Source organism: Myotis lucifugus, unplaced genomic scaffold, assembly GCF_000147115.1.
Source record: "Myotis lucifugus unplaced genomic scaffold, Myoluc2.0 scaffold_3, whole genome shotgun sequence".
Taxonomy (NCBI): domain Eukaryota; kingdom Metazoa; phylum Chordata; class Mammalia; order Chiroptera; family Vespertilionidae; genus Myotis; species Myotis lucifugus.
This window is the reverse complement of record NW_005871051.1, coordinates 12,030,149-12,042,937: the sequence shown is the minus strand read 5'-3', so window position 1 is coordinate 12,042,937 and position 12,789 is coordinate 12,030,149. Positions and strand designations below refer to the sequence as shown.

The 12,789-nt window shown below is 37.5% G+C and overlaps 1 protein-coding gene across 6 annotated transcripts in view; it reads right to left on the bottom strand.

Annotated features, from left to right (window-relative positions):
- The window catches only part of MAP2 (microtubule associated protein 2), a 234,166-nt gene that overhangs the window by 48,695 nt on the left and 172,682 nt on the right, over positions 1–12,789 (bottom strand). For 5 of the 6 annotated variants that reach the window (XM_023760810.1, XM_023760821.1, XM_023760830.1 and 2 more), the window contains one exon: positions 11,454–11,737. The exons of the other annotated variant lie outside the window; for it this stretch is intronic. In XM_023760810.1, the coding sequence (XP_023616578.1) occupies positions 11,454–11,715 (262 nt within the window). In that variant the 5' untranslated portion in view covers positions 11,716–11,737. The remainder of the gene's footprint in view (positions 1–11,453; positions 11,738–12,789) is intronic. 6 annotated transcript variants of the gene reach the window in all.

Sequence of the window (12,789 nt, the reverse complement as noted above, 5' to 3'; positions counted from 1 at the left end):
GAAGGAAAGAAAGAAAAGAAAGAAAGAAAGAAAAGAAAGTTGGCATAAGCCTGAGAAAATAATTTTTGTTGATTTCTTTCAGGTTGTTAAGAGAGAAGTAAGTGGCATTAATAATAAATTCAACCATATACAATATAAAAGCCAGTACATGTTTCTGCTTTTAAGAACATCAGGCATAATAGTGCTGTGTTAAAAGAAATGACAAGCCTACTGTACACTTGTGAAAGAAGGAAAACAAGACAATTTTAGACAGAATGCTCCTGTCAAGAAAAGGTTTTTCTCAGTAGGGTACAGAATGGTTGCCTAGGAAACCGATGCTAATTGCTGCTGCGGATGGAAACTAGTCAACAAGGAAAGCACTGTGCAGTTCGAAGAGGTCTGCTAAACAAATACCCGAGATAAATTCATAAACACAGGGAAAAAAGGTAAGTTCCTGGCTTAATTTGGAGAGTAAATTGTTTCTCTGAAACTATTTCCTGTAATCAACTGGTGATGAAGGAAATTAAAAGAGCAGATTGTTGGTTTTTTTGTTTGTTTCCCTGGCACCTTAACATGAAAGAGGCCAGCAGGCATACCCCTCCCTAGCAGGACTCCAATTGATCTCAAAGGGTCACCCAGGCCAACACTGCAGCTGTCGATCTTTGCCTACCAGCTTTGTCTTCCAAAGATTTTTTTTTTCTAAAGACTTCCTGATTAAAACAAAGAAAATTCTAGTTTATGGGGGGAAATGCATTTGAGGTAAAGTTAGTTTATGGGGATAAATGCGTTTAAGATAAGGAATCATGACTGCACAAAGTTCAGTTATGATGGTACTGAAACTGGACAGATTTTGTATCGCACCCACTAAAGATAGTAGAACTATGCTTAGTCATTATGATTGGTATAAAGATGAGTAGGACTGGGTGTTCCTGCATTGAAATAGTGCTTGAAATGGGGTAAAGTCACTGAAGGACATGTTTTGCTTTTGTTTTTTAAGCCTTTCCCAGTAATGGCCACTGATTTTGGCTGAATTATCCACAGTCCCTCATATGGTCCTCTTCAGAAATGCACACGCAACCCAGGGGAGCTAAGATTGGTAGGTAATACACTTGTACAAGGGTCTGAGTCCAGGAGAATTTCCCTCACTCTTTCTGTTTTACCTCAATCTATATGCTCAAATCCATAATTTATTTAGATTGACAACTTAACTTACTCAAATGAAGGGTTTAGAGCTTGAACAAAATCTGCCTAGCATTTAAATTTAGCCCAGGGAGGGAAGTATAATAAATTAATGCTAACAGTGCAAGGATACCACAAGTTCAGGATACTATATAATGAAGTTAAAAGTAATTAGAAAAGCAAAGTACAGATCAGAAGTAGTACCTACTACAAAATTTTGCTTCTAATTTTAAGGGTACAACTGGAAACGGAAAAAAAAACACATTTAAGTAGAAGTACATATAGTCTCACTTTATATTATCATATTCTAGTTAAAGTTTTTGCTGTTGGTGGTATTTTTCCCAATGTAGCATTGTGCACTCATTTTTGCATCTAGTAAAAAATATTAAAATTGTACTACTCCTTGTAAACTTGGGAGAAACTGGATTGTATTCTGTCTTGAAACATCACATTGTCTAAGGAGTGTTGAGGACAGGACTGACTCAATGGCACATACACATTTCAATCTGTATCTCTTCTCTGTGTACTGGGCCTCATTGCTACCAAACCCACCTCTAGAAATACTTGCAGATTGCGGGTACCATCTATATCATACTTGAAACTGTCAAAGTACTCACTTTTATTTGAAGACATTGATGCTATAACAGGATGCAAATGATATCTAGAAAGCATAAAACTGTAACTCATTATTGCAATAGCTCTGGTCGTCCTATGGAGGAGCCCAGCAGAAAGAGAAAGGTGGATCAATTTTGATGGAGAGCAGGGCTGAGAAAAATGTAAGAATGGGATGCTATCTAAGTAGGTAGGATGACATTGGACCAGGCAACTGGACTTTGCAATAGGATGGAGGGTGGGATCCTATCCACAGTTTAGGATCTGCCTAGCATTTAAATTTAGGCAAGGGGGGAAGTATATTAAATTAATATAACTTTGCTAAGGAAAGGTCTTAGATAGGCAGATGTTACTATAACTAAAAGCTATAGTATATCTACAAACACAGAGCTTCATTTGGCATAAAAAACACAATCCTATGAAAGAGATATATGAAACTTCATGATATGGTAAATCAGATTTCAAAAATTTTCATTTTATTTTCTTAGTAAAATATGTCAATAATATGCCAATTTATTGTACAAGATATGAAAAAAAAGAAATTTTCAAAATCAGGACTTGTAACTTTTATTTTAAACAAAATTACAGTTTCAATATGTCATCAACAGTAGCCCTGATCATGAAGAGGTTGATCAATTCCTGATTTTAAGACTATGTCTAAAAACAGCTTGGTTTTTCTGATTCATTTTCATTCCCCTTTCCAGTTTATCAATCACGCCTTCCCAACTTTTACAGAAATCCTTCACCTAAAAAATGTTGTATTTGAGCTTGGAGTTTGGGTCTGTTTGCAAAAAGAGAAGTTTGCTGTCAAAGTAAAAACTGCCATGAAACCTTTCCCACAAGTGTATTGCTCACACTGTGATATAATTTTTGTGGCCCCATTTTGTTTATGTAATTTAGATTCTCAAACAGAACATGGATACTAACTCTCTCATCATTTTAAAAAAATATTGTATTGATTTCAGAGAGGAAGAGAGAGAGAGAGAGAGAGAGAGAGAGAGAGAGAGAGAGAGAGAGAAACCTCAATGATGATAGAGAATCTTTGGCTGCCTCCTGCCTGCCCCACACTGGGGATCAAGCTCGCCCACAATCCAGGCATGTGCCCTGACTAGGAATTGAACTGTGACCTCCTGGGTCATAGGTCAACATTCAATCACGGAGCCACCCCGGCCAGGCAACGCTCTCTCTTCTTGATATCAATTCAAAACTATTGATTGGCACCAACTATACAAAATAAGCACCACATTATATACCAAAAGGAACATGAAGATAAAGAAAGCACAGACAACTACAACCTCAAAACACAACCTAGTGATGGGGATTAAAACAAGTAACAAGTAACCTCAGTAACATGTTCAATATGATCAATGCCATTAGCAGGATATAAACATGGTACTTGGGAATGTGCGGAAAAGGAAGAGATTCATTTGAGAGGATAAAATCAACATCAGCTCTGGGCCTTTGATCATGGTCTCTCCTATAGTACACACTCTTTCAAATGTCATCATGCTACACATGATGAAACAACCGCATGTAGTCTTCCACTATATCCTTTCATGACTTTCTTCCCAATATATCCTTTCACAGCAAACGTAACATGTTTTGCAAAAGAGAAGACTGTTAGTTCAGTTAGAGGACTGACCATGCTCCAGTCTCCTATGCAAGCATCAGAGAGGCGCCCACCTCAGCATGGCTTTGACCTGTGTTTACAAATAGGAAATTTGGACCGAAAATATTGAGTCTAATTTTCATGTTGCTGAAGCTGAATCATCTCTATTAAAGATGATTTTTCTCTGAATCTTGACTCATCCCTTATTATCCATTTTTGCCTAATGTCCTTTCAAGTTTTGAGTAATGCTGAAATCAACTGTAAAAACAAACGTTTAACTCTCATTTATGTGTCCTAATAACCACCTAGCATTTGCATCTTTGTTAAAAGTTGCAACAAGAGCCCAGGAGATATGTTTTCCTCTTTTCTTTGCTCGTCAGCTTGGCTGGGTTTTGAATTGTATTTTCTCTGAGTGCTGCTGGCTGGTGACTCATTCTGTGAAATGAGCCACACAGTGAGCGGGTAGCAAGCATTTGGTTCAGTGTTCTTTTCCCCTCGGACTCATGATGCCAAGTCAGATCATGCTTAAACTACCAAGTCTGCAATGCAGCACCAGTTGTTCTGTTCATCTGCTCCTGATATGCCTTTCCAGACTCCCCTGACAGTCAAAGCACATGCTTTATGTAATGTGCTGAGGAGCAGTGAAGTGTGAGGGAATGAGAGGAAAAGGCTTAATACACTGAAGTGGGAAGAGTCAGTTCATCTCAGTAGCTTGGTAAGGAAAGAGGGAGGAGTGATGACTGATATGTACTCCCCAGTCTACTAACCTCTCAACAGCAAATGAAATCAAGTCCACAGCCACCTCTCAGGGTGGTATTTGGTGCACTACTTTTCTTGGGTATATACAAACAATCTTTATCCATCTATCAACTATCTATCTATCTATCTATCTATCTATCTATCTATCTATCATCTATCTATCTATCAATCATCTACCTAAATATCTCTATCATCCATCCATCCGTCCATCCATCCTACTTTTCAAAAAAATATGTTATTGATAGGAGCTCCAGTGGCGCAATCGGTTAGCACGAGGTACTTATAAAAAAATATGTTATTGATTGATGATGAATACATTCTCAAGATATTAGAGCAATTAACATATTCCAAATTACTATTAAATTTTTTTTCTTTTGAGTGGAGAGAATTCTTAGAAGTGTAACATGACACAGATAAAGATTATGCATAATCCTAACCAAAACAAATATTTAGACAGTCCAAAAATGAATCCAAAAAGACTTGTTTCATGACTATTTTCACCTGCACACTACAAATATTTTATAAAATGTTAAGAATTCTTCTCAAATGCAGAATTTTACAATGTCAAAAATTGAATACATTAAAAGAAAATTATGATGATAAAACATGACAGCAGAATTTGTTAAAGTCTTAGAAAATATAATATCAGGAGGAGGGACCAAGTAAAAAAAGAATACAATGATAATTAAATTACATTTACATTTACATTTACAGAACAAGCCAGAAAGAATAACTTTAGAAGTAGATCTGAATTGTTCTTGGCTCAAGTCTGTTGTATTGATTAAAATTCAAATTCAATGTGATGTAGTTCTGACATTTAGCACAAAACTAGACAGTAAAGAAAGGAGACTTATTTCCACAAGTGCATGGGAGGCATTTTCTGAAAAAACATACATGGGAATAAATTTATATGCAAATTAATCTTAATTTTTAAATGCCACATTCCATTGTATTAGATACAGTGTCTTCATGACTTTAAGTTTTTGTAGGCAGTTCAAATTCAAAGGAGTAAAATCACATTTTAATTTGTTGAGTCATAAGTTTAATTAAAAGAGGTCTAGGGAAACCAAGATTTCTTATATTTTGATTTAAAAATTGCTGGCTTAAAACAATTGCATCCTACTCTAAGACTGGCTGAAGAGCAAGCAAATATAGATCTGAGGTAAATTTTTACAGGAAGAACTACCCTATAATTGCACATTTAAACAATCAACTTTATCTGGTGCCCGTCTTTTCCTCTAATTTCTAATACATTATAAAAGCTCTAGCTAGCAATACTTGCTGTGCACAAGCTCATACCTTAACAAGAGTAAGAGATGCGATTCCTTATTGTCATTTCCACACAAGCTAGCCCTCAATTAGGTTCAGATCCTTCTATTTACCAACAAGACAAGCCACATATTATGGCTGAAGCAATACCCATACCCATGCTTCAAATGGTATAGAGACCACATAGGACAAAGCAAACGTGACAAATACAAACCTCATGGAATTGCCTTTTCTATCAATTCTTGTCTTGCTCACCCTTCTAGCCCCAGATGCCTAACCTTTTGAAGGAAAACACTGAAAAGGTCCCCATTTTCTGTCCTCACCCATCGGCGCCACCAGGCCCAGAGGCTTCGCAGGGAGGCCCTGTGCTTTTCCGCAGATCCACCCTTAAATGCTAAATACCTCTGCTCTGCACACTCCTCTGCGGAGCTCAGGGAAATGGCAGCGGAGCGATGAGTGGTTGGCATGGCAACAAGGAAAAGAAAATCTGCAGCCTCTTGTATTGTCAGGCCAGCTTGTTGATTTTCCTTGGGGGTGATGCAGGTAGCTCTAGTTTATCTGCAAGAGCTGGCCCTGCACTATCTTCTCTGTTTACATGAATAAAATGTTAAATACTATATGCCATCTTTTAAAAATTTTTTAAAAATATATTTTTATTGATTTCAGAGAGGAAGAGAAAATCATTGATTGGCTGCCTCCTGCATGCTCCCCAGTAGGGACTGAGCCCACAGCCTGGGCATGTGCCCTTGACTGGAATTGAACCTGGGACCCTTCAGTCAGCAGGCCGATGCTCTATCCACTGAGCCAAACCACCTAGGGCCCATCTTTTGAATGGGATGACAGCTCTTACTAGTAAATCTCAAACCCAGGAATGTTGGCAGAGGAAAGTGGAAGAAGAAAAGGCAGGTTCTCATACTCAAAGGTTGAAAAGGGAATAGAAGGTTAGAGTGATGACAAACTTTTCCTTCATCGTGTATTTTCAAGCTTAAATTTGTAATTTCAGCAGCAATAAATGGACATAATGGAGTATGTTAGTTGCTTGGCTGCTTGAGTTCCGAGGATGGTAAAGTCCGGGCTTTGGAAGGCACAGCTCAAGGTAAATTCTGAAATGCAACATTGTGTGACCTGCAAGAGCTCTTCCAGATTTCGCTGCTTCGGCAGGGAACAGACCTGGGTGGACTTCCCAGAAATTCTGGGAAACAACGCATGCCTGGGGAGTAGGGTGAGGAGTTAACTCAAGAAACACTCCCCTTTAATCTTTCATTAACTCGGAGCTGGCACTGGCTGTGGACTGTGGATGGTCATGAAGGCTCTTTGTACTCTGACTAGTGTTTCTTACTAGTGTTCAAAGCATTAGACCTTAGGATAGTCAAAATCATGGAAGGATGATTTTAATAAAATATGTCAATGTTTTGGCATCTATCAACTTCTCATATTTGCCTCCTATGTTTCTCCATGCTGAGAACTGAGAATAAAATTACAATTTTTCTGTCACGCTTAGAGGCACATGGGTGTGGCAGTTTTGCAACAGGGATTGTGTTCTTTGGCTATAACGGATCACCAGGCGGCTGGCTGTGCTGGTCTCAATCTGGTGCTATGGGTTGCTGAATGAGTGCTGGTCTATGTGGCAGGAGACCAGCATACTGGCTGTAGTCATGAGATCTTGAATAGGGACTACACCTGTAACGAGGAGGACTAGGAAAGGCCACATTATTGGTTCCTTCTAGTTATCTTCTTGTTATTTTGATATGGATTCTAATATGAGTTTGGGCCCCACCTCACATAAAAATCTTAAAGACGAAGCTCATCTTCACTCAGAATTGAAACTCTGTAGGGACCAAAATGCATTCCTCTTACTTCAAATTTAAGGTGAAAAGTAGCAGAAGGGTTTATTTTAAGCTTTTACTCTTCTGATTTCACACTTTGGAAAACAAATGTAAAAATGATGGCTTTATTCTCATTATAACAATAACGTTCCCAAGTGGCTAGATTCTCAATGGCTTCTCGTTTATTTTTGAAAGCTACGGTGGGATGGCTTCTAAAAAGAACACCTGAATGAATAAATGTAAGAAAAATCCTTAAAGTATCAAAACTTATGCTATATCAGATGAGCCAATAATTCAATCTACCTTTCTATGGATTAGCTTTACATTATAAGGAGACAAAATCTAGAAGAATAAACTATAAAGAAATGTAATTTAAAACATTATTGCCGAAACCGGTTTGGCTCAGTGGATAGAGCGTCGGCCTGCGGACTGAAAGGTCCCGGGTTCGATTCCGGTCAAGGGCATGTACGTTGGTTGCGGGCACATCCCCAGTAGGAGATGTGCAGGAGGCAGCTGGTCGATGTTTCTCTCTCATCGATGTTTCTAACTCTCTATCCCTCTCCCTTTCTCTCTGTAAAAAATCAATAAAATATATTAAAAAACAACAACAACAACAACAAAAAAAAAACATTATTGCCTTCTAGCATTCCCTGCCATCCCACGTCTCAGTGCATAAGATTAATGATAAACTGACTATGGGCTTGCATCTTTAAAAATTATTAGGGCCCAGGAATGAAGGTGAACACTGAAAAAGGGTGAGAAAGAATGAGGCAAGACCTTTGGTTGAAGTAAGCCCACACTGATAAAGGAAGGAAGAAGGGGGAATGTGATGATTGCAATTCATTTAACATTTTATCTGGTTAATAGAGATAAATACAAATAAACAACCTTGGGGGAAAGATTTATTTCTAAAGTCAAGAGAGGACTATAGCAAAGAAGGAAAGTAGAAGAAAGATCTTTGGAGTAAATCAGTCATGTAGTGGCCACCTAAGGACCTGATGATACTGGGAAATGCTTCAAGTTACCAATGCCCTGAGAAATACCCTCTATAGGGGAGAAACGCAATATACTGATAGATTATAAGTGTATGCAAAGCATTATGCTAAGCAAAATAAGCCAGTCAGAGAAGGATAAGTATCACATGATCTCACTCATTTGTGGAATATAATGAACAATGTAAACCGATGAACAAAAATAGATCCAGAGACATAGAAACATTGAACAGACCCTCAAACCTCAGAGGGAAGGCAGGGTAGAGGAAGGGGTTAAGAGATCAGCCAATGGACACAGACACTAGGGGGGTCAGGGCATGTGCTGAGGGGTGGGAGTGGCCAGGATATGGTCAATGGGGGAAAAAGGGAGACATGTAATACTTTCAACAATAAAGAATTTAAGTTAAAAAAAAATAAAAAGAGTGGGCTAGTATATAGCTCCCTGGTCCTCTCGAAAACAACCCAAAATATCGTGCCAGCTCATATTCAGCGCGAATCCCCATCATCAAAGGACAGCATTTAAAAAAAAATATTTGAGATTTAAGAACACTTTTTTTAAACTGGGAATTATTTTTGTTTGTAGATTGTGAAAAATTTACCTATAAACTGTCAATAATAAAATTTATTATTTTATTAAGCTGAAGTTTACAGAGATATTTAGTTGCACATGAATTTATCATTGGAACATTCTCTATAGGCATGAGGAGACGATATTTTACATTTTTCTTTTCCCACACATAGATAACTTATAATTCAATACTTGGCCTGTTATTTCTGAAGGGAAGTTAGTTTAAAATCACACCATAATTTGAACACATCACCCTGGTAATCCACAGCTGGCTCTTTGTAACTCGGTCACTATGAACATACATATAAAGCTTTCATAATCAGTCTCCCAAATGTAATATAAAATTACTGTGATATATGGCAAGCTGAAATCAAAATTAATTTTGGATGCTCTTGAATCCATAATTTAAAAGAAAATCTACTAGTCTCTTTTTAATTTATATTATTTTTTCAAGCTGACGAGGACACGCTGACCTAGAAATAGATTTATCAGGTATTCTTAAATAGTTCATTAGGACCATTGAAAAACTGAAATAGTGAGTGATGTTGATTCTCCACTGCTTGACCAAACACCCTATAGAGATTTTTGTCTTGTATTATAAACCTCACAATAATCCATGAGACTCAACTGATGAGAGCCCAAGATACAAAGAAAGACTTTTCAATAGTTTTCACCATCAATTTGAAAAGGACTTTCTTTTTTCTTTTCTATTCATTGATTCCTTCATTCATTTATTCACTCACTCAACACACTTATTGAGTACTTGAGGTATAATATCAGGTGCTACAGAATATGATGGTAAGAATAATCTTGGTCTATAACATTATTTCTTTCCCCACAATCATTTTACTCTAATGTGCCCTCCTCTCTTCATGCCTTGATCCTTCAAAATTTTCCTATTTAATGTTTCTGATCCAAATCCCACCCTCTACAACTTGTATTATACTGGTTTGTAGAAAAGCATTCCTTGTTTATGAGTACTCTGTTGTCTATATTGACACAACTACCACCACCAATAATAATAATAATAATGATAATTAATAGATACTATTTTATGAGCCATTCACTTTGTACACATTACTATTTCATTTAATCCTCATTGTAATGATGAAAGGCAAAAATAATATTTTTATTTCATTCTGAACCAGTTTCTTTCTAATGGGGTATATGTGCCTTTTAGGCACTGCAAAGCTTCTTCAAATCCTTGGATTGGATTGGACACCGTTACCCTCTTTTCCTGTTCCACAAGGATGTCTGCAGGGTACTTGGTTTTTATCACGCAAAGATACAGCATCTTGAAAAGAAATTTAGTGTGCGCTAATGCTGAAACTGTGTACTGTCTTGAGCTAATAGACCATGTAGTATTGGACAGATGGAGAATTGCTGCATTTCCTTTCAGTATTTCAAATACTCTGCCTCAGCCCTGGGAGTGTGCCATGGCACCTCAAGACATTTCTTGCACAATTTGGAACTTTGGCCCTAAGTAGAAACAATCCCAGTTCCACTTTGCCTTTCTGTACTGCTCATTTGGTACTGAACACACTGTATTTTGTATCTGAATTAACTGCAGGCACAGGTCTCATGTCCACTACTAGGTCACCAGCTCTGTGAAGCTCAGAGACCATTCCTTGCACACACCTGGCACAGAAGCTAACATAGAAAATGCTCAACAGTAATTTGTGGAATGTGTGGATTAAAAAAAGTTACACTATGTACTTATGTAATTTCTCCCCAGTCATTTGAAATGCCTTTTATATTTTCCCATTAAAATGCAAACACTTTTTTTGAACAGTGTACAGTCGATGTGTTGCTGGCTAGTGGGTGGAATGTAGAAAACCAATCTTTGAATAAGTAAGGGATGATTTTGAAGGGGGCATAACCTTTCTTACTGCTTGTAGTTTGCTTACACTTCTTTAGAGTAGCATGTCTGCAAGTTACTGTGTTCAAATGCATTAAATTCTGAATCACAGAAAAAATAAAAATAATTTTGAATAATACTATAGTTCTGGGTATTGTTTCTCTATGCCATTCATACTATATAGTAATTATGCCACTGTGACAACATTGTCAATGATAGAGTAAAGTGCAGAAATTACACTTTGAAAGGAAGTACTTGATAATAAATTATAGTATGTTTTCCTAATATCTGAATATTAGGTATTAAAAAGGTATCTGAGGAAGTATGAAATGGTTCCTGTGTGTGTGTGTGTGTGTGTGTATTCATTTTCTTTCTTTTCTGTTTCTCCTTTTTCTTTTTAAAAGCTGAGAGCTGGACTGTAACATTCTTTTCTGCCCTAAAAAGTAAATATGCTTCTAATTAGTCAATCAGATTTAGGTCCCATATCATTAAAGAAAATCAACAGCAAACTATTTGTGTTTTCTTTCAATGAATTAAACTGCTGACAGGTACTGAGCCATTTCTCTATTAAAATTAAAGTGGTAAAACTAAATAGGGAGATGAGATAGAGAATACAACCAATTTGGGGTACCACAGGGCTAGTTCCCATGGTTTTTCTCTTTTTTGTGTCTTTCCCCCGAATGACTAAAGTTTCCATCCTAGCATTCCTGAAAGAGGATCAGTGCTGTAAATTAATTCACTTTCAGACTAAACAGACTTCAAAGCACAAACCAGCTCTGGTGACTGGAGAGCCCTTAGTTACCTGCTGTTTCTCTGTCTGCTGAGGTCAGCTCTCCGTTGATCCCATTCTCTTTGGTATTTGAGTAAGTGCTCTGTGACCCATGTTCTCCAAAGGTGCCCTCTTCGTCCTCCCTGAATGGGAATCCATTGGCACTTCTGACAAATCCTTCCCCTGCCCCGCCTTGATCCTTAATCTCAGGTGAATGTGGGTGTGCAGAAGCCTCCGTTAGCTGAGCTGAGGTCCAGTGAGGTGCCTTTGCGTCATCTTTCCGATCATCTGCCATTCTTCAACACCTGTCACCTCTCCTGTGATTGGAAGTGAACAAATAGTAGCCATGACTTTGAGGGAATCTGGTCTAAAATTAATAGTACCAAGATAGAGCAAATTTGTAGTGATTAGCTATGGTAAACACAAAAATGCCCTTTCAATAATCTACTTTTAATATTAAGAGGTAGCCATTAGTAACACTTTGGTTCTGTTTTTTTACAAACCTTTTTTTTTTGCATATCTATCCTTTTAATATAAGACCTCCATCAATCTATATACACTTTTTAAAAAAAATAGTGTTTGGCATTTAAGGACATATCTTAGCTAGCTTTCATTGACATATGATGTTAACTGTTCAGTAGAGCCAAGGAATCCTGCACTATGAGAACATTGTCTAATGTTTTTTCATGTTTAGTCTTCAATGATGTGTTTTGGAAGGAAGACCGTCAGTGTAAAGTGCTTACATGAGCTTGAGAAATGTTGAGTTGCACGGGCATGTGTAACACTAGCTGAGAGCTTTTCATGTGCTCGGACACATGGAATCTCAGGGAAGGGCAGTGATGTGGAGAGAATCCCAATCAATAGGCCATAGAACCCTTTGTCTGATGCTATGTTTATCAACACCTCTCAAAGGATTTGGGAAATACTTAGGTTTTCACTTTATCGCATGGGAGTTCTAGCCACAGATTCTCAAAGTAAAGAAAACAATATGAGCACCCACCGTTCCCAGCTAAAATTGGCAGTTTTCCCCACAGGGCTCTCTGGAAAAGATTTCTCAGTGACTGAAAAGCCTCATAGCGAACCTAAAAAAAATAATGCCTAATGGAGGAGAGTGCTACTTGGTCATCATCCACTTGAAATGCTGATATTTTGTTTTAAAGAGACCAGACATTCAAAAAGTGATCTCTTTAGTGTGTAATGCCTCAGACTTTTGGGTTCTTTCTTTTTAATCAATCAGTAGAAATTAATTTTGTAAAAAGAAAGGGGTGGCTGGCCACATTGGTTTCAATTAATATCAGAGACACAAATGAAGTGAATTTATAATCTAAAATGCATCATCTAACTTCCTGATAAGACTATTCAGATAACA